The 18,280-nt window shown below is 57.2% G+C and overlaps 8 protein-coding genes across 8 annotated transcripts; 4 read left to right on the forward strand and 4 right to left on the reverse strand.

Moving 5' to 3' along the window:
• Nucleotides 1-251: 251 nt before the first annotated feature.
• PHSY_002712 (hypothetical protein) lies at nucleotides 252-3,110 on the forward strand (the record flags this gene model as incomplete). Its single annotated transcript, XM_012333334.1, has 1 exon — nucleotides 252-3,110. The coding sequence occupies one exon, from the start codon at nucleotides 252-254 to the stop codon at nucleotides 3,108-3,110; it is 2,859 nt and encodes a 952-aa protein (XP_012188724.1).
• Nucleotides 3,111-3,618: 508 nt separating this feature from the next.
• Nucleotides 3,619-4,824, forward strand: PHSY_002713 (peptidyl-prolyl cis-trans isomerase; the record flags this gene model as incomplete). Its single annotated transcript, XM_012333335.1, has 1 exon — nucleotides 3,619-4,824. The coding sequence occupies one exon, from the start codon at nucleotides 3,619-3,621 to the stop codon at nucleotides 4,822-4,824; it is 1,206 nt and encodes a 401-aa protein (XP_012188725.1).
• A 228-nt stretch (nucleotides 4,825-5,052) lies between these two features.
• On the reverse strand, nucleotides 5,053-7,935 carry PHSY_002714 (cytoplasm protein; the record flags this gene model as incomplete). Its single annotated transcript, XM_012333336.1, has 2 exons — nucleotides 5,053-7,719; nucleotides 7,810-7,935. 2 exons carry the CDS (start codon nucleotides 7,933-7,935, stop codon nucleotides 5,053-5,055), a joined length of 2,793 nt encoding a protein of 930 aa, XP_012188726.1.
• Nucleotides 7,936-8,032: 97 nt separating this feature from the next.
• On the forward strand, nucleotides 8,033-8,926 carry PHSY_002715 (hypothetical protein; the record flags this gene model as incomplete). The annotated part of the gene is made up of 1 exon (XM_012333337.1): nucleotides 8,033-8,926. The coding sequence occupies one exon, from the start codon at nucleotides 8,033-8,035 to the stop codon at nucleotides 8,924-8,926; it is 894 nt and encodes a 297-aa protein (XP_012188727.1).
• Nucleotides 8,927-9,116: 190 nt separating this feature from the next.
• Nucleotides 9,117-11,411, reverse strand: PHSY_002716 (hypothetical protein; the record flags this gene model as incomplete). Its single annotated transcript, XM_012333338.1, has 1 exon — nucleotides 9,117-11,411. One exon carries the CDS (start codon nucleotides 11,409-11,411, stop codon nucleotides 9,117-9,119), a length of 2,295 nt encoding a protein of 764 aa, XP_012188728.1.
• Nucleotides 11,412-11,909: 498 nt separating this feature from the next.
• Nucleotides 11,910-14,066, reverse strand: PHSY_002717 (potential fatty-acyl coenzyme A oxidase; the record flags this gene model as incomplete). Its single annotated transcript, XM_012333339.1, has 1 exon — nucleotides 11,910-14,066. One exon carries the CDS (start codon nucleotides 14,064-14,066, stop codon nucleotides 11,910-11,912), a length of 2,157 nt encoding a protein of 718 aa, XP_012188729.1.
• A 335-nt stretch (nucleotides 14,067-14,401) lies between these two features.
• Nucleotides 14,402-14,908, forward strand: PHSY_002718 (hypothetical protein; the record flags this gene model as incomplete). The annotated part of the gene is made up of 1 exon (XM_012333340.1): nucleotides 14,402-14,908. One exon carries the CDS (start codon nucleotides 14,402-14,404, stop codon nucleotides 14,906-14,908), a length of 507 nt encoding a protein of 168 aa, XP_012188730.1.
• Nucleotides 14,909-15,844: 936 nt separating this feature from the next.
• Nucleotides 15,845-18,097, reverse strand: PHSY_002719 (hypothetical protein; the record flags this gene model as incomplete). The annotated part of the gene is made up of 1 exon (XM_012333341.1): nucleotides 15,845-18,097. The coding sequence occupies one exon, from the start codon at nucleotides 18,095-18,097 to the stop codon at nucleotides 15,845-15,847; it is 2,253 nt and encodes a 750-aa protein (XP_012188731.1).
• Between the last annotated feature and the right edge of the window lie 183 nt (nucleotides 18,098-18,280).

Raw genomic sequence — 18,280 nt, forward strand, 5'->3', positions numbered from 1 at the left:
CCGTGCCAAGACAGCGCTGAGGAAAGCTTCGCTTGGCGTGTCGCACACAAGAAGCGAGGCTGTGCTTTAGCGAGTCTGTGCGCGGCGTGTATTGGACCCTGAACACGCATGTTTTTGGCTGTTCCTTCCGTCCCTCCCTCCATCCACATCATCTTCCTGTGCCCCGAGTCCATCGCATGCGCAGTCATTGTCGGCGCTGACTCTGATCCATACGTACTCGAAAGACCTATCATCGCAATTAGGCGCGCAACATGGATGGCGGCGGTGCAAGCGGCGGTGGAGGTTTTGGCGGCTGGAGCGGAGGGGATGGTGGTGCCGGAGCCGCAGCAGCAGCCGCCTTTACACCACATCATCGCCATCACCACCATAATCATTCTGGCAGCCGGACATCAACCGGGAAGCCATCTCATACGCAGGGTGCACCCGGTATGACCGGCGCATCGTCATCCGAACCAGCAGCAGAACCGGCTCAAGCTCCGGCGAGTGGAGCAAACGACGAGGCCCAATGGTCGCTCAAGGATATCCTCTGGCAAGGGCGTGATTGCAAGATCATCACCCAAAACCAGAATGGACCCTGCTCGCTCATCGCTCTGTGCAATATTCTGCTATTGAACGGCGAGTTGCAGATCACGCCTCCCGATCGACCGGTAGTCAGCTACAGCTACTTGAGTCAGCTGCTCGCCGAGCATCTGCTGACCAAAGTCACCAACCAAGGTCACGGAGGAGAAGGACTCGAAGCGGCGCTCAGCACTTTGCCTCGAACTCAGCTCGGGCTGGACGTCGATGTTGGCTTCGACTCGATCACCTCCTTCGCCGCAACCGCAGGCAACGATGGAGGTGCCGGAGAGCTGGCCCTGTTCCAGCTGTGCGGCGTGCAGCTCGTTCACGGCTGGCTCCCCGATCCTGCCGACGCAAACACCTACGAGGCTGTCCAAGCAGCAGGTAGCTACAATCGAGCCACCGACATTGTGGTCAAGGGCGACGAGGTGGCCGATGGTGCCGTTGTTCGTGATCGTGGGGTCGGCGTCTTGGCGGCAAAGCTGGCAAGCCAGAGCGATACTTCGAATGGCAAGCAACCGGAGCGTCTGGCTTGGACAGACGAACAGCGAGCGATCGTGCGCCAGGCGCTGGCTCTGCAGTCGTTCCTTGACACGCAGTCGACCCAGCTCACGTACCAAGGTCTGTTCGTGCTTGCTCAAGAGATACCTGCAGGCCAACCGGTAGCACTGTTTCGCAACTCGCATCTATCGGTGCTATACAAGCGGCTACCTCACGAAGGCGTGGAGGTAGCAGCTTCAGGTGCCGCTCCTCTGTCGCCGCCGCCGACCCTGTTCACGCTTGCTACGGACGCGAGTTTCTTGATGGAGGACGAGATCGTATGGGAGAGCTTGGTGGATGTGGATGGCGCAAGCAGTGAATTCTACGACGGCAAGTTTCACAAGTCCACGCTGCGGCAAGGCGACTACGTGGGACGCGATGCAGACGGGTTGGGAGGGGCGGGAGCGGGAGGCGCGGGGTTTCATCAGAATGAAGACGCCGATTATGCGCTGGCGATGCAGATTTACCACAACGACCAGGATCGATTGGAGCGACACCAGCAGAGAAGGCGGAACAGACCGTCACAGTCGCAGCAAAATGGGGCGCAGTCGAGAGTGGCGCCAGGGCAGCAACGCGGCGCAGCAGCTGCACCCGCACCCGCACCCGAGCCGGTGTTTGAGACGCCGAATGAGGTGTTCACCACCATGCGGTACGAGGCAGAGCCAAGCACGAGCGGAGCGGATGCATTGGTCGTATCGAGCCTGGTACCGCCACAAATGAAACGCGGCCAGTCGGAGCTGCTGGACGGACTGCAAGGACTGTCGATCGGAGCTGCAGAACCAGCTGCTCCTCTTGCGAGCCAGTCGACGAATCCGTTTCTGAATGCTACAGAGACAGCTGCATCCACAGCAAGCGCGGCGCACCCAACCAACCCGTTCCTTGCCAACAATACTCACGCAGAGAAGCACCGGCTGTATCAGCACATTCCATTGCTCGAGCAGCATCTGGAGCGTCTGAAGCTGTCGGCGGGTGCCATATGTCGGGCTTACTCTGCAGTGTGGTCGATGCCGTTGCTGGAGCAGGAGAGGTCGCTGGAGTCGGAACGCATCCTGGCCGCCATCGAATCAAAGCTGAGCGAGGACGCAAACGGCGACAGCGCACCGGGTCAAGTCAAAGGAATCCGTGTAGCGATTCGACGGGATGGATCGATCAACGTGACCCAGCGCACCATCGCACCGTTCCCGAGCACTCTGAACGATGGAGCGAGGGTACACAGACCACCGAGCGTGCGACTGGACTTGCAACCGACACGCGTGCGGACGATGGACTTGGAGCCGATCGTGTTCAACAAGACGGATGCACGTGGGTTCTACGAAGCGGCCAAGCAGCGCGTGGGTGCCGATGCAAGCGTGCTGAGTGGAATGCGCGAAACGGATGGGAAATGCTTCGACGTGATTCTGTGGAACGACGAAATGGAGCAAGTGGTAGATAGATCAAGTGCAATAGTGACATCGCCGACCAGGCTGGTGACCGAGTCGAGCTTGGCCAACGTCTTGGTGGAAGAGGTCAGCGCGGATGGAGGCGAGTCGCGCTTCGTGACACCGCGAACGCAGACGGGCATGCTGGACGGTCTGCTTAGACACTGGCTGGTAGGTAAGGGGTTGGTGACAGAGGAGGACGTAACGCTCGACGAACTTGTCGGACGGGTCGACTCAGGGGTAGCTCATGTCTGGCTCTGCAACTCGCTTCGTGGAGTGTGGAAGGTGGATCTGCTCCGCATGCCACAACATGATGGTTATACGACCCGACTTGGTGCAGGAAACGCAGGTGCCGACGGTGCGCCATCGCGGGTGAAAAAGACACGCTTCTCTTCCTTCGTCAGACGCGCTTCTCACCGCGAGTCCAGCAGCGGGGCAGCAGCAGACCCGAGACCGGCAGAGGCAGTGCACGACGAGGTGATCGACGATCTGTACGGACACAGGCAGGAGACCAGCAGCGCCAGTGGCAACAAGCTCAAGGGCAAGAAGGTGAAGAAGAACAAGGACGACAAGAAAGACTGCTGCATCATGTAAGCGTTTGGTGGAGTCTACACTGCGGACCGAGCTTGATATTAAAAGTTGATACAGTTCGTGGCCGTCATCAGACGATACCGATACGATGGTGCTCTTGTTGCAGAAATGTCCGTGCGTCGTCGAGTTGGATCCCGAGAGCGCCATCCGACGTAAATTTTCAAGCTTTCGGCTCATCTAAGCTTGATCAGACGTTCTTCTGAAAAAGATAACTTGGTGGATGCGAACATCGGATGTGCTGCGACCACTAGATGAAGGTTCACATCGATTTTGATTTGGTGGTGAATGTAAGGTTTCGATCGAACCCACACGAGAGCGCGAAGTTAAAGGCTGAGCTGGAAGCAGGTCTGTGCGTGCGAAGAAAAGCGGAGCGTTGAAAGTGCGAGAAAGGCTTTTGATTTTTAAGCGAGAAAGGAGAGTGGGTGTTGTTCTTTCTTCCCTTGATTCAACGCCTTGACCTCTCTCTCTTTCCTCCCTACCATCACTTGGGACTCGAAACCACTTGCCAAAGATGTCTAAATCTGTCACGCCCAAGCCCGGCAACCCGGTCGTCTACCTCGACTTGGCGTTTGGATCCACCTCCGCCTCTCGACCAGGTTCCAACCGGATCGTCCTCGAGCTCTACTCGCACCTCGTACCCCGAACAGCCGAGAACTTTCGCGTCCTCTGCACCAACACTTCCAAACTTGCCTCTACCGGTCAACCACTTTCGTTCCGCAACTCGATCTTCCACCGCGTCATTCCGAAGTTCATGATCCAGGGAGGCGATTTCACCCGCGGGGACGGTACCGGAGGCGAGAGCATTTACGGAGAGAAATTCGAAGATGAAGATCTTACGGGCAAGCACGATCAACCTTTCCTGCTGAGTATGGCGAATGCAGGGGCGAATACGAATGGAAGTCAGTTTTTTGTGACTACGGTTCCGACGCCGCATTTGGATGGGAAGCATGTGGTGTTCGGAAGGGTTATTAGGGGGAAGAATGTGGTGAGGAGGGTGGAGGGTGTAGAGACGGATTCGGGGGATAGACCGAAGGAGGATGTGAAGATTGTGGCGTGCGGGGAGTTGAGTGAGGAGGAGGTGGAGAAGGGGTGTGGGATCGAGGCGGATTCGACGGGTGATGTGTACGAAGAGTTTCCGGAGGATCAAGACGCTTCGTTGGAAGGTGATGTTGCCAAGACGTACGAGATCGGCAATGCGCTAAAGGCGATTGCGAACGCCGAGTTTGCCAAGGGGAACTTTGCAGTAGCGATGGAAAAGTACCTCAAATCGCTCCGCTACCTCAACCTCAACCCCGTCCTGCCAGAAGACACCCCTCCCCAACTCTCCACCGACTACACGACGCTCAAAGCCAGCATCCAACTCAACCTCTCCCTCTGCGCCCTCAAAACCACCCCTCCCCACCCCACCCTCGCCATCTCCAACTCCACCTCCGTGATCAACACCCTCACCGCCGCCAAACCCGCCACCTGGGAATCCAACGCAACCGTGGACGCGGAGCAGAAGAAGAAACAGTCGGATCTCGCAAAGGCCTTCTACCGACGAGCCCTGGCGTACGTTGCCCAGAAGGACGATGAGCGGGCCGAGGAGGATTTGAAGAGGGCGGCGGAGAAGGCGCCGGAGGATGCGGGGATCAGGAGGGAGTTGGCCGCGGTGGCGAGGCGGAAGGAGGCGAAGCTGAGGGGGATGCGCGCTGCGTATAGCAAGATGTTCTCGTGAGAAGGGAGTGGATAAGGGGGTCAGGATAGGGTAGAGGCTGAGAGGGGAGGTTTCAGATGTAGACTCGATGCAGTGAACATGTCACCGTAGAAACCTGCAAGACACACAACACCACATGCACATTTCCTTCAGACAGCTTGGTGTGCGATTGTTTGTGCTGCTTTGAAGCAAGTCGTGTTGATCATTGCACATTTGTGGGAGGTATGAGAGATACTGAGCATCGACGAATCATTCTTCCTCTCGATGGTCCGCTTCGCCATCGTGCTCTTCACCTTGGTGATCACCCTGACCCGCCTCTGCGCCGCCGCCGCCGCCACCCCAGATCGCATCCATCGCAGCGCGGATGGCAGCAAAGGCTCCCGGGCGTGCAGCGTCCATTTCTTCGGCCTCATCGTCGTTCTCCTCGCCAAACCCACCCGGAATAGCTCCGTCGCCGTGCGCAGCCTGCGCCATCTGCATCACCTGGGCCATCACGTCCTCCCTCGTCTCGTCGTCCATCGCTTCCATCGCCGCGTCCCAGCCCTGCACTCCGCCGAGACCCTGCAACGCGCGTCGGAAGGCCTGCATCATTCCACCGCCGCCCGCTTGCCCTCCACCTGCAGCACCAGCGGATCGGCTTCGCGAGGACAGATCCGACATGATGGGCGCAAAGTACTCGTCGTCGTACCTCGTCACTGTCTCCACTTCTCTATCCACGTCTGCTTCCGCATCCCCGCCAGAGCTGCTGCTGAGTGGAGCGCTTCGCGGTGGTACGGGATCAAAGGCGTCCATCTGCTCGCTGCTGCCCGTAATGCTCGGTGGGAGGTACGCGATCAGCTGCTGCCTCGTCGTATCGGGTACATCTGACACCAGTACGTGTCGGTATATCCCCTGTCTCGTGTTGTGCGACGCAGACGCAGGTTGCGTTTTCCGTTTCGATTCGCTCAAATCAAAGTCAGCGGTGAGCGCGTCCGACAGAGACATCGTTGTACTTCGAAGCCATTCGCCGTACCCGGGTTCCTTCCATAGCGACTCGGATCGCAGCACGTAGATGTGCGTGAGCAGGTCGGCGAGCGTATCCGAAGAGCCCGAGTAGCGTGTCGAGAGCTGGAAAGCTGGATGACCGGCAATCTTGGATGGCAGCTCTACACCGGCCTTGTTGCAGAGCAGGGGTGCGACGGCGGGGAATCGTGCGATGGCCAGACGAAGAGCCGAGTTGGATCGGGTGTGCGTCTTGTCGCCTTCCTCCTTTTCGACAGCTCGGAAAGCGAGGGCGCGCGAGTAGGCGAGACCGACACACCAGTCCAGTGTGCCATTGTATCCTGCACCTTCTCCAGCAGGCTCCTTGTCGGTTGCGTCGACGATCGTTTTCGCCGGGACGGAGACCTCGTCGACGTGCGAGACTTTTCCTCCCGCCGCGGAGGCACGCGATCGTTGCTCATCGAGCCTTTCGATGAGCTCCAAAAGCCACCTGTGCTGGCGCGATTTGATGGCGAGGAAATCGATCCACAGCAGCGCCGCGTGGTGGTCCTCTCCATCCTGACCCAGCCCCAGCAGCAACTTGGCCCATTCGAGCGCGGTCTTCCACGTTCCACGTCTGCCCAAGAAGCCGATGTTGCGATGAATAGCCATGTAGAAAGCACGATTCTCGATCTTGTTGAAGTTGACCAGAGGTGGACCGGAGGTCGTGCTCGACAGGCACGATGTGAAGTAGGGACTGGCACAGCGTTCGAGTGCAAACAACGCACGGTCGTTGAAGTCGGCTGCTTGGCCCAAGTCGCCCTGATGACGCGAGTATTCGGACAGCTGAAGGAGCGTGTCGATGTGATACGGGTAGACGCGGAGCAACGCCATGAGTGCGTTGGGGTCGTAGCTACGCACCGCTTGGAGGAACTGCATCTGTACCTGGCGGTAGGCTTTGCTGTGCTTCCATGCGCAGATGCGACCGTGGGAGCGAGAGTCGAGGACGTCCATGCTCATGCCGGTAAAGCTACGACTGATGGGTGGCCAGTGGTCCTTTGGTGTGCAGAGTATGGAGCGCACTTTGAGGTTGGGGTTGTTGGCCTGTGCTCTTGCCCGGGCGCCGGAAGTGGCTCGACCGCTGGAGTCGGCTTCGTTCTGGTAGGCTTTGATGGCTGCTGACCCGAATTGACGGCGAAGCTCGATGGCCGGGTCGAGGTTGCGAGGGTCGAGGCTGAGGTGTGTGCGGAACGCAGAGACTCTGTTGAGTGTCGAAGGTGCGGTCGAACCAGAGCGGGCAGTGTTATTCGAGGTGTTCGCAGCATTGAGCGAAGCTTGCGAAGCAAGAAGAGCGTCGAACTCATCGATGGACATCTCAGAGACGTCTTTCGAGCCAGCGTTGGCGGCTGGCGCAGTTGAGGAAGCTTTCTTCTTCGACGATTTCTTGCTAGGTCCGTTTGTCTTGTGCTGCTGCGTTGTGGGTTGGTCTTCTGAATGGAGTTTTGCGTCGGCGCCTTCCTCCGTTGTAGCAGTAGCTGCGGCGGCTTTCTTCTTTTTCTTGTTCTTCTTCTTTTTGCTGCTCTTTGACGCTTGTTGGGTGGAAATGTCATGATCTGATTCTGAATCATCTTGATCATCGGCGTCTTGTTGCCCATCGGTACCGTCGCCTAGCGCAGCAAACAGCGACGTCGTCGTCGGCTTTCTGCTAACATTTGATGCATGCGCTGGTTCACTGTCCACGTCATCCTCATCATTGCTTGGGTTGACGTCCGAGTCGTCCAACTGTTGGAACGGTGACTTTTTGGATGTTGCAGAGGAGGATGCGGTTGGCACTGGGGCGTCGGCCAGCTCGTCCAATTCCTGCTGTTCGCGCAGCTGACGCTTATTGAGCCTCTTGCTGCTCATGCTTGCGATGCAAAAGCCGATTTGAGGTGATGGTGTTGGAGGGAGTTGTATCTGGAGGAGAAGGAGAGTGAAAGCATGATCAAGTGGAGCAGGCTGCGCTCAGCTGTGTGATCAATCCGACTTCCGAGATTCGTCGCTTACCTTAGGTTTAGTGCCCGGTTCTACCAAAACCAATAGGAAAAGTGGAAAGGGCTGAGAAGAAAGCGCATCTTTTAGACTTTTCCTCCACCTCGTCTGTTCGGCTGCTTCCGACGATTCACAGCACATCGCTAGTTCTTGGCCTAATCTCTGCTTGTCACCTCTACATCATCACTGTCGCTCGTCATCGTCTTGATCACACGAGATGAACGCGATATCCGCCACAATGCGAACCTCATCGGCGCTGCTCCGATCGCAGCAGCGGCAGCAGCTCACCACTCGAGGTATCTCATCCCTCTCACGGAAAACCATCCGACCATCGACTCGCATTGCACCATCTGTCGCACCTCTTCACAATCATCGGCTCTATTCTTCCCAGCGCGAAGAATCAGCAAAGGATAAGCTCGCTATTGGACCCTTCAACCTGAAAGCGGGTCTCCTTTTCCTCGTGACGGGCGCTGGTCTGCTCTACTACTTCCGCTCCGAGAAGCAAAAGGTAGAGCAGAGACGTAAAGCCGAGACCGCATCTGCCAAAGTGGGTCGTCCACGCATCGGCGGTCCTTTCAACCTGATCACTTCCACATCGCATCCTTTCACTCATGAGGACTTGCTCGGCAGCTTCTCTCTCGTCTACTTTGGCTTCACAAACTGTCCAGACATCTGCCCGGAGGAACTCGACAAGATGGGTGAAGTGGTCGACAGGATCGACGCAAAGTACGGCAAGAAGGTCATCAACCCTGTTTTCATCTCTTGCGATCCAGCTCGCGATACCGTTCCTCAGCTAGAGAGGTACATCGAAGACTTTCACCCTAGAATGGTCGGGTTGACGGGCACGTTCGAAGCGGTCAAGCAGGCCTGCAAGGCGTACAGGGTGTACTTTAGCACCCCGCCCGGCGCCGATCCCATGGGCGACTATCTGGTGGATCACAGCATCTTTTTCTACCTCATGGATCCAGAGGGCAAGTTCGTGGATGCTTTCGGTAGGAGTGTCAATGCTCAGGAGACCGGTGACAAGGTGGACGCCTATGTCAAACAGTGGATCGACGCTGGGTTGGACATCAAGGAGGCTGACGCTAGGCAGAGGGTGCAGAACGACGGCCGTGAAAAGGTAGCGCTATGAATTGATCACCATGAACCCGACTCTTGCCTTTTGTACACTATCACAGACCTCGTCACGTTGTGCCGGAATTCACCACCTTTCTCTCCTGCTGCTCAACTCAGAGGGTCATACGAAGGTTTCAGTCGTGAGACGCGACAAGTTCGTCTGCATTGAATGGAGGAACATGTCATTTTGGTTTTCTCGCGCTGATCTAGCGTCGAGGCGTTCGTCGAGTGCTGCGAGCATCCACGGACGCCGAGCTTCTCGTTGCGGCTCTTGCTGAGGCGGGTGTGCGAGGAATCGGCGTCGAGGTCGTTTGCTTGTCGCCACTTCCTCTTCGCGAGGTCGAGCCGACAGGGGTGGCCGATGATCGACTCGATCGAGTCTGCTTGGCTGGCGTCGAAGGTGCCGGATCTTTGGCTGCGCTGGAGCGCGAGACGACGGAGGCGCGCGTAGAGCGACTCGCCTTTCCACCGCCGGTACTGCGTCGACCAGAAGAACCAGCGGCACCTTTGCTAGATCGTTGACCTCGACGCCCGGGGGTGGAATCGCTGTCGGTTCCAGCCTCATCGTCGTCTTCCTCATCCGATCCGCCCTCGTTGGACGCTTCGTCAGACGCGGCTTCCTCGTCGCCGTCCTCTTGGTTGTCCGTCCCTTCTTCTTGCTCGTCAGCTTCCCCTTCTGCCCGCTCTGATCCACTCGCATCTCCGGCTTCGCTGCCTGCCTCGCTTTGCTCTTCTTTGGCATCCGCCATCTCCTCGTCCTGAATCTCTTCTTCAGCTGGCTCGACGTCGTCCGACTTAGACGCCCTGCGACTGCTGCGGCGACGTACGGAAGGTCGTGCGTCTGCATCCTCTTCGTCGCTCGAGGGTGCACCTCGTTTCTTGGTCGACTTTCGTGCCGAGGCTGGTGCTTGCGCTTTGCTAGACCGACGACGAGCGACGCTTTCCGTCTCGCTTTGTGTAGCCTCTTCCTCGTCGTCTTCTTGGTCCTTGTCGCTAGCATCCACTTTCTCCTCTCCGGCTGATTCGTCGCCCGAGACATCGTCGTTGCCTGCTCGACGACTGCGACGCGTTGAACGAGTGGGCGTCACGTTGCCGGAAGTGCTCTTGCGACCGGCGGGAGTCTGGCGCGATGCGCGGCTGAGCGGTGTAGGTGCATGGCGACTACCTCTGCGAGTAAGGACCCGCTCGTTGCGATCACTCTCCTCGACAGACTCGCTGTCGTCGTCGTCAGCAGCGTCTTTGCCGGCTTGCTCGTCTTCGCTTTGCACTTCAGTTGTGTCGCGTGCCTCGCCGCGCTTGGACTTGCCCCTGCTTTCAACCGCTGAATCTTGTCCGCGGCGAGTAGAGCGTCGCTTGGGAGTTGAATCTTTGGAAAGATCCGCATCTGAGTCGGGGTCCGAAAGATCTTCCTCTTCTTGCGCGTCGTCGCCGTCGTCTTTTTCGTCCTCTGCTTCAGCTTTGGCATCGGCGACGGGAGAGGCTGGGCGCTTGGTCTTCTTTTCCGAAGTCGAGACTTCTGATGCAGCAGAGACTTTACGATCGATCGCAGAATCCTTCTCTTCTTCTCCGCTTTTGGCGACGCGGCGCTCCGCGATCAAAGATTCAAAGTCCTCCCATGGCCACAGGTAGAAATCACGCTTGGACATGCCATCCCCAGTGCCTCGAATGTCGTCGCCGTAGATCCAATTTTGAGAATTTGAGCTCGATCTGGGCTTACGCGCCCCGTCTGCATGGAAGTCGGGAGAGCCAGGATGTTCGAACACGCATCTAGACAGCACATCAGCGGAGAGCGAGCCAGGCTTGCTCTCTGCGCTGAGAGTGTTCGGTTTGCGTTTGGAGGCGGTCGGTGAGGAGCGTGGTGTGGTATCGGAATTGCTCGAGTCGCCTGCATCCGTGCTGGTACCCGCTTGGCTGGAAGAGTCAAAGATGGCGCCTTCCTCCATCTCGTCGAGCGCCTCGAGGTCGAAAAGGTCGTGCAGCTCGTTCCAGATCATTTTGGAGCTCACGACGCGATCGAGGCCAAGCTCTGCTATGGCGAGTCGCGTCTCTTCAGTCTCTTGCTGTCGTTCTCGCTCCTCCTCCTCTTTCTGCTCTGCGTCGTCATCGGTTCGGTCGGCGTCATCTTCCATTGGACCTGAGCTGGCAACGCTGGTGGAGCGCGAGCGTGAGCCTTTGCGTGTATGACCAAGACCTGGAGCTGCTCCACGTCGAATGCGCGAGCTGCTGGCTGGAGCGCCGGTGGAGGTTGATGGCTTGGCTTTCCTTTCAGGCGCGTTGCTGGGTGGTGCTGCGGAGCCCAATTTCTCAAGCCTGGCCGATAGACGCTCGTAACGGGTATCGAGCGCTTTTTGTGTGTCTGCGATGATGGGAAGCATCTTAAAGTGCTTGTGTGGGCCCACTGGTCGATGAAGCGCGATGGAACGCAGGAAGGCGATCTGCACATCATCGTCGGTAGGGAGTGTCGCTCCGGATGAGGAGGCCCGCGCCGCATCTACCGTCATACTGGCGTTCTGAAGCGATGGGATCCTGTGCTGCTGTGTCGGTTCGCTAAGCCCTTCTCGCCGTTTCGGATGATGAAACTACGAGCTGTGTGTCTGATGTGGCGGACACGGTTGCTTTTGGTAGTGAGTGAAAAGAGTGTTGACAACGAAGGGTATAGTTCGCAGATCCTGGCGCTGACTCGACGGCGGATTGATTCCGATGGACCGTCGGTAACGATTGCGTGTCTGTCGGGATGAACGTGGGAAGGAGACTGTAGGTTGATCCGACGCAGGACGAGCGGCACATCCGAGGTGACGTGCAGTTGGACTCTTTCTTCTAGCTGGATCGATGACTTGACGCGTTCATTTCACCGATTATCCCGATCTCCCGATTTCTCATGTTCAGTCTTGAATCCTCGCCATACCTCGCATGATCATCGTAGCTACACGGCGCATTCAACAGACGGTGCAGAGTAGAGGTATCGATCTGCTATTCTTCGGGAGCCGAGATTGATGTGCCTACAACTTTGCCTTTTCAGTGAACTGGACAGCTTCGCCGCGAATCAAGCGACCAATTCCGTCGTGGTATCCCTTGACCACGCCCCTTTCATCCCTCGCGCCTCGTTCACCCGTATGGTTGAGTGGCTCGAGCTTCATCCATTCGATCATCCTCTCGTAGGCACGGCCATCGCTACTACCCAGCGGCGAGCACAGATACCAATCATCCATGTCGAAGCTTTCGACCAATCCTAGCGCGTCTCTCCTGATTGGCCCGGAAAGCAGTTTCGCCGCGCTCTGTCTGAGCCTGTCCAACTGAGCACCTGTGAGCAGCTGCATTTCCAGGAAATCGCCAAGCGTCTCCTGGGACAGAATGCAGTTCTGCAGAAGGTAGAATCGAAGCAGCTTGTCCAGCGCGCTTACGTGAGCGCTCTGTACGGTGACCCCAAAGCGTGCCTTGGTTGATTCGGGCGATGAAGCCTTGAGCTGCTGGACGAGGTCGTTGAACGCGTAGCCGAGCAGGTAGGCGCCGTGAGCGCTGGATGCACGAACAGCCAGGTTGGTGTCCATGTGCTTGTGTACTCCGTCATCCGAATTGTGCGTGCTGCTGCGGTGCTGAGCAAGTCTTTCGACAAGAAGTGCTGATCTGAAGGCGAGCAAATCCAGCAACACCTGTGGCTCCTCAATCTGCTCGACACCAATTGCCCGCGCGCGTCCTGAGATGGCATCACCCGCCGATGTCGCCCCAGCGATCAGCTCGAGGTAGGCCAATTCAGGACGAGCAGCTTTGCCGTTGCGTTTGCGTGTCTCATTGAGCTGCTTGATCAAGAAGTTGGCCGAGGGCCCTGCAAGCAGCATCGAGTTTTCGCCCTCGTAGATGAGACCGGCATTGGGCTGATTGCGTTCAAAGTCGAAGCCAGATGCCTGACTGAAGCCGTGACCGCCCATGCTCCTGCGACACCGTTCGATGCCTGCAAGCGACTCGTTGGTGCACACCGCCTTGAGCACGCTCGAGTAGCCGTGCACGATGGGCAGCAGTCCGCTATTGCCCGTATTTTCGATCTCGGCGATCATCTCGTTGTACATGCGTCTGAGATGTTGGCTGACAAAAGTGATGGCGTAAGCGCTGGCAAGGGCAGTGAGCACGCGAGTCTGCACAGAGGCGTAGTCGAGGATCTTTGGTTCGAGTTGGTCAGGTTTGGTGGCTGATGTTCCTTGACGGCGAACGACAGCGTATCGGACGGCAATAGTGGCAGCACGAGCCAAATGATGGGCTGCGATCTCGCAAAGCCCGACTCGAACGAGCGTCATGGTGCCGCGCGTCATGACTTGAGCGGCGGCATTTCTCTTTTCGTAGACGCCATTTCTCGAGACGGTCTGGAAGCGTTGCAGCAGGTTGCTTCGAGGGATGCGAACGTTGTCGAAGCAGATGTAGCCATTGTCCATCGCAGGTGCGCCAAGCTTGCATCCCATTTCCATAATGCGTCGACCGGGCAGAAGCGTATGGTCTTTGAGCGAGCGGAGGTGCACGAGGAAGGGATGCATGCCGTACGACTTTTGCTTGATGATGAGGTTGGCCATGACGACGCCGTATGTAGCAGTGAGACCGCTTCCACCAATCCACACTTTGCCTGCAGAAGGTTCGGGTGTGTTGACGACCCATTCGTCCTTGTCCAGGTCCAAAGTTGCCGTGGTTCTAAGTGCAGAGAGATTGGAGCCGTGTGCGAGCTCGGTTTGCATGTAGCAACCCAGCCACCTACCTGATCGTACCAAGGGACCCCACTCAGCCCACTGCTCCTGACTCGCTTGTCGCATCAACGTGGGTTGCGCCATGCTCTCAGCCACCTGGATGGGCAGGTATTCGTCCGTGTACAATCGAAGCAGATCCGCGTCCTTCTTCTCCAGACCGTGACGATTGCGGATCTCAAAGTAGCGCAACGCAACCCTTTGGCCCTTGAGGAAGCGCTCGTTTCGCGACTGAAAGACGCGGTCCTCCTTGTCGAATGTGCGATCGGCATCGCTCTTGAGAAGCGAAAGCAGCCATCGTGCATTATCGCGCTCGGCCTTGGATCCAGGCAGGATGCACGACATGGTGTCGACATTGAACGAGCATGCTGCACGCTCCTGCTTGATGTCCTGCGGCTGCAGTGTTTCGGGTGCGGGTCGAGGTGATGTCATTGTTGCGTGGTCGTATGGGGAGGAGAGGGTGATGATGGTGGAAGTCGCTTGCAGTGTCTAGGCGTGCACGAGTGATGTATTTGAGTGTGGGGTAAATTTGCCAAACTTGGGTCCAAGCTGCAGCCGGTCCTCCGGCTTGGTTCACTTTGCCGGTGGCCGAACACGTCCGAACCCTTCGAATTTACGCTGGGCTAGCCTCCTATGACCTCTTCCTCTTCTTCGACCCATCATGGACCTGTTTGATCCTCGCTGCAGCGGCTACACCTGTCCGACAGCCGGCACGAGCGCTTCCGACCCACCACGCAGACAATTCGCCACATGCGGTAAGCACTAAAATGAGCCGTTGGCGACGCTTGTGTGAACAGCAGATTTTTGTGACCCCAATTTCTGATCACAATTATACCAACTTTTGTTCTGAGAACAACCGCAAAAATGTTGGATCACCTCCGCGGAACCGTTTTGCTGCAGTACTACTGACAAGACCCTTGATTGCTGTCAACGTGCGGACCAAGCCGCTCCGTGTGCGGGCACCTTCGAGTCATCGATCGTTCCTGTCATGCACGAAGTTGTGGATGGAAGGCAAATCGTGCAAGAATATAAAGGAGGCTCATGCTAAACACGCCTGCAAGGCCTTCCGTACTCGACCCTATCGCCATGACGCAGACTCGAGCAGAAGCACTCTTCGAACTCAAAGCGGCCGAGCTGGCATCGTACCATATCCAGCCGGAAGCGTCGCGCGGGAAGCAAGACAGTGTTCAAACAATACAGTCGTCGCATCGTCTCGATGTAATCTACGCCTGGCTCACTGGTGCCGATCCCACAACCTCAACCTCCGACTCTAACGTCGCAGATACTGCAGGTACAGACTACGCCCTGCTCTCGGGCGCTGTGATGGATCTCGGTTGCGGTCAGGGCGATCTTACAGGAGCGCTCGCTTTCCTCGTAGCCACGCATCCCGAGCGCTTTGAACCTAGTCAAGCAAGACCAATGAGGATCGTCGGCGTGGATCCAGCTCGAGCCGACTACGGTTCACCTTATACCCTCCAGCAAGCGCAACGGGAGCTTTCCCAAAAGCCGATCTTTAAGAATCATCTTTCATTTATGCTTGGCAGGACTGGGCCTGAAGTGCTTCAGACGTCACAAACGCCATTCGACACAGTTGTGATGGCACACAGCTTGTGGTACTTTCCTTCCACCCAAGTCCTCAAAGAGACTTTCGAAGCGATCAGGCAGGCGGGTGTCAAACGTCTTTTGCTGGCAGAGTGGGCAATGACCGCCTCACATCCCGATGCGCTTCCACACCTTCTAGCCGCATTGCTACAAGGACAGTCACCTGTGGAGGGAAGCAATGTGCAACTACCTATCAGTCCCGAGCAGATCAAGCAGATCACCAGCGATGCTGGCTGGAAAGTGGAGCGCGAGCTGACCTTCTTACCCGCTGAGAAACTTCAAGACGGACTGTGGGAGGTTGATATGGCCAGAGAAGCCGCTGATGCAGCAGCCAGACTCGATGCGAAAGGTAACGAGACCGTGCAAAGACTACAACGCTCAGTGCAGGCAACAAGATACGCTCTAGAAGAGTCACACAGAAGGATTGGCAGAAGGACAAGATCAATGGATGTTTGGACGGCTGTGCTCACACCAGCCTGAGCCTATTGCATTGTTCATGGCATGCGACGCTGCTGAGCGCAAGTATGTGTAATGCACTTCTGGTACTATATGATCGAGCGTCGTGTCGAGCTCCATAGCTACTTCTCCTCTACTACGTCTAGCTGCACCTAGCTTGCGCGGTTGACAGCCTGCTGAGCCAACTCCTGAGCCTCTTGGTTGGCAATCAACGAATCGAGCGACGAGAGCAGACTGTCGAGCTTGCCCTCTAATCCACCCACCACGTGCTCCGTCTGTTCGAGATTGGCTAGCAGGCTCAGGATCTCATTGCGCTCCGACTGCGCCACCGCCGGATCCGCACCATCGCTCGTGGGTATCTGAAGTGATTTGAGCGATGTGAGGATCTCGTTGAGTTGGGCTGCTTCGTCCTTGCCAAGTGTATCATCCTCCTCGTCTGGCTCCTCCGGATCGACGAGGCCATTTGCTTGATGCGAATGCGACAGCGTAGATTGGCTCTGTTGAGACATCAGACCGTTGAGAAAGTCAAGATCCGATTCCTGAGTGCCCAGCTGCTTCTCTTGCTGCGTCGATTCTTGTGTCGGCGTCTTGTTGTCTGCTGGTTGGGAGGCGGCCTCGTCATTCTGCAGATGCGCCAAGAGAGGATTCGTGAGTACCGCTGATCCCTTTGTAACAGCTGGCTCGGGCAATCCATCGCCGTTGAGAACCGGTGGCTGCAGTGCTGCTTCCTGGATCTGTGCCCAATTGACCGGCTCATCCGAGGACGATGCCGGCGACACAGAGCGACCCAAGCCCGAAGGTACCGAGGGTGTCGATCGACCTGCTGCCCCTGTACCGTATATGCCAGCGCCCATAGCTTGCGCAACGGCACGCAGGTTGGACGCAGAAGAGGCGGGATCCTGCGAGACGTGTTTGATCCACGCGCCGATGGCGCCGAGGTAGCCTTCGTGGCGCAGGAAGAAGGCACGCTTGGTCCCTTTGCTCCAGAATCGGATGGCATACGAGAGGGTGCTGATGGTGGCCTGGTGACCGCGGATGAAACAACCTCCGAAATAGATACGGTCGAGGTTGTACTTTTCGGCATTCATGTATGCGATCTGGCCGATGTTGTTCGAGATGGCGTACAGGAGAGACTTGCAAATGTCCTCGGACTTGAACTTCTTTCGGCGCTCTCCCGCATTTCGTGGCGCAGACGAGCTTGGATCCTTGCGGAAAACTTTACCGAATGAGGAAGCGATGGTGGAACTCTTGAGGCCGAGATGGTTGAGGCCGACAGATCCGTAAATGTCACCAACGAGCATGTCGACATTTGCGTTGTCGCCTTGCTCCGAGAGCTCGAGCATCTCATCGAAGCTTTCTGCCTCGGTCAGCAACGAGAGGAGACCCCACAGGGTGCCCCCTCCGAGAGAAGTACCCGAGACCCTCTCAAACTTGCCAAAGTCGTCGACCTTGATGATCGAGACACCCGAGCCGATGTTGACGAGCAGACAGGGAAGCTTTGGCGAAGGATGCGAGTCAAAAACAGGTGCGTAGAGCGGCGGATTCGGTGAAGGGCGGGGTAGCGGATGCTGAAGTGGCACAGAAGATCGCAACGCCTGCGCATCTGCTCGTGCTTCTGGATTCTGGGGCAGCGGCGAATGCAATGCTGCTACGAGCTCGTCCGAGTACCAGAAGACTTCGTCTGGTATAAGGGTGATAAAGTTGAGACCGGTGATCAAGCAACCCATCTCATCTTCTTTGTTGACCTCTATGCCAAGCTCCTGCTCGAACAGGTCGTACATAAGATGCGCGCCTCCGCCTGTCGCCATGAGCTTGACACCTTTGCGCATGTCTTCTATTGAAACACCGTTGGCTGCAGCCGAACGTTCGATGAGCTCGCGTAGGAAAGAGATGCAATTGTCGATGTCGCTGGTTTCGAACTTGATAAAGTTGAGCCTGCCACCGGGTAGTGCTGCCGGGAGAGAACGGCGCTTGAGAAGCGTCGAGTGAATAGCTGAAGCGGAGGCTGAGCTGATCTGTGGAGAATTGAGAATGGCTGTGGGGGTCAAAGTGCCGGAGGCGATGGGATGATCGTGCTGAGAAGGGGGTGTGCGGAAACCGCTGGGGAGAGCGCCATTGGCGGAGGGCTGCCGTGAGCGAAAGCTAGACGTGCTGGCCTTAGGAGACAGTGTGTTGGGCGTCGAGGAGGAGCCGGCGAGAGGCGGAAGCGGCGCATTCGGATGGACTGGCGAGCCGATGGTGGGTGACGATGGCATGGACTCGCTGGTGCGCGAGCGGGTAAAGTAGACGACTTTTGCGAGCGAGCCTCCGACATCGACTGCAATGTGAGATACCGCCTCGATGTGGTTGGGTAGGTAGATGTCGCGGCTGTCTCGCTGATCCGGGCTCGAGGCACCGTCCTCCATGATCTTTGCGCCTCGTGTGTCGACAAAGATCTCGACTGGAGGCGCCGGAAAGGGTTGGTTGCTCGTCATGGTGGGCAGCTCTGAGCCCTGAGGCAGCTATGGTCGATATCCTGGCTCTTGCCCGTCGTTTGAAAGGATGATACCAGCTGCTGAGTCGGCCGCCGAGGGGATGAAGTGCAACTG

Source organism: Pseudozyma hubeiensis (genome assembly GCF_000403515.1).
Source record: "Pseudozyma hubeiensis SY62 DNA, scaffold: PHS27, whole genome shotgun sequence".
Classification (NCBI taxonomy): domain Eukaryota; kingdom Fungi; phylum Basidiomycota; class Ustilaginomycetes; order Ustilaginales; family Ustilaginaceae; genus Pseudozyma; species Pseudozyma hubeiensis.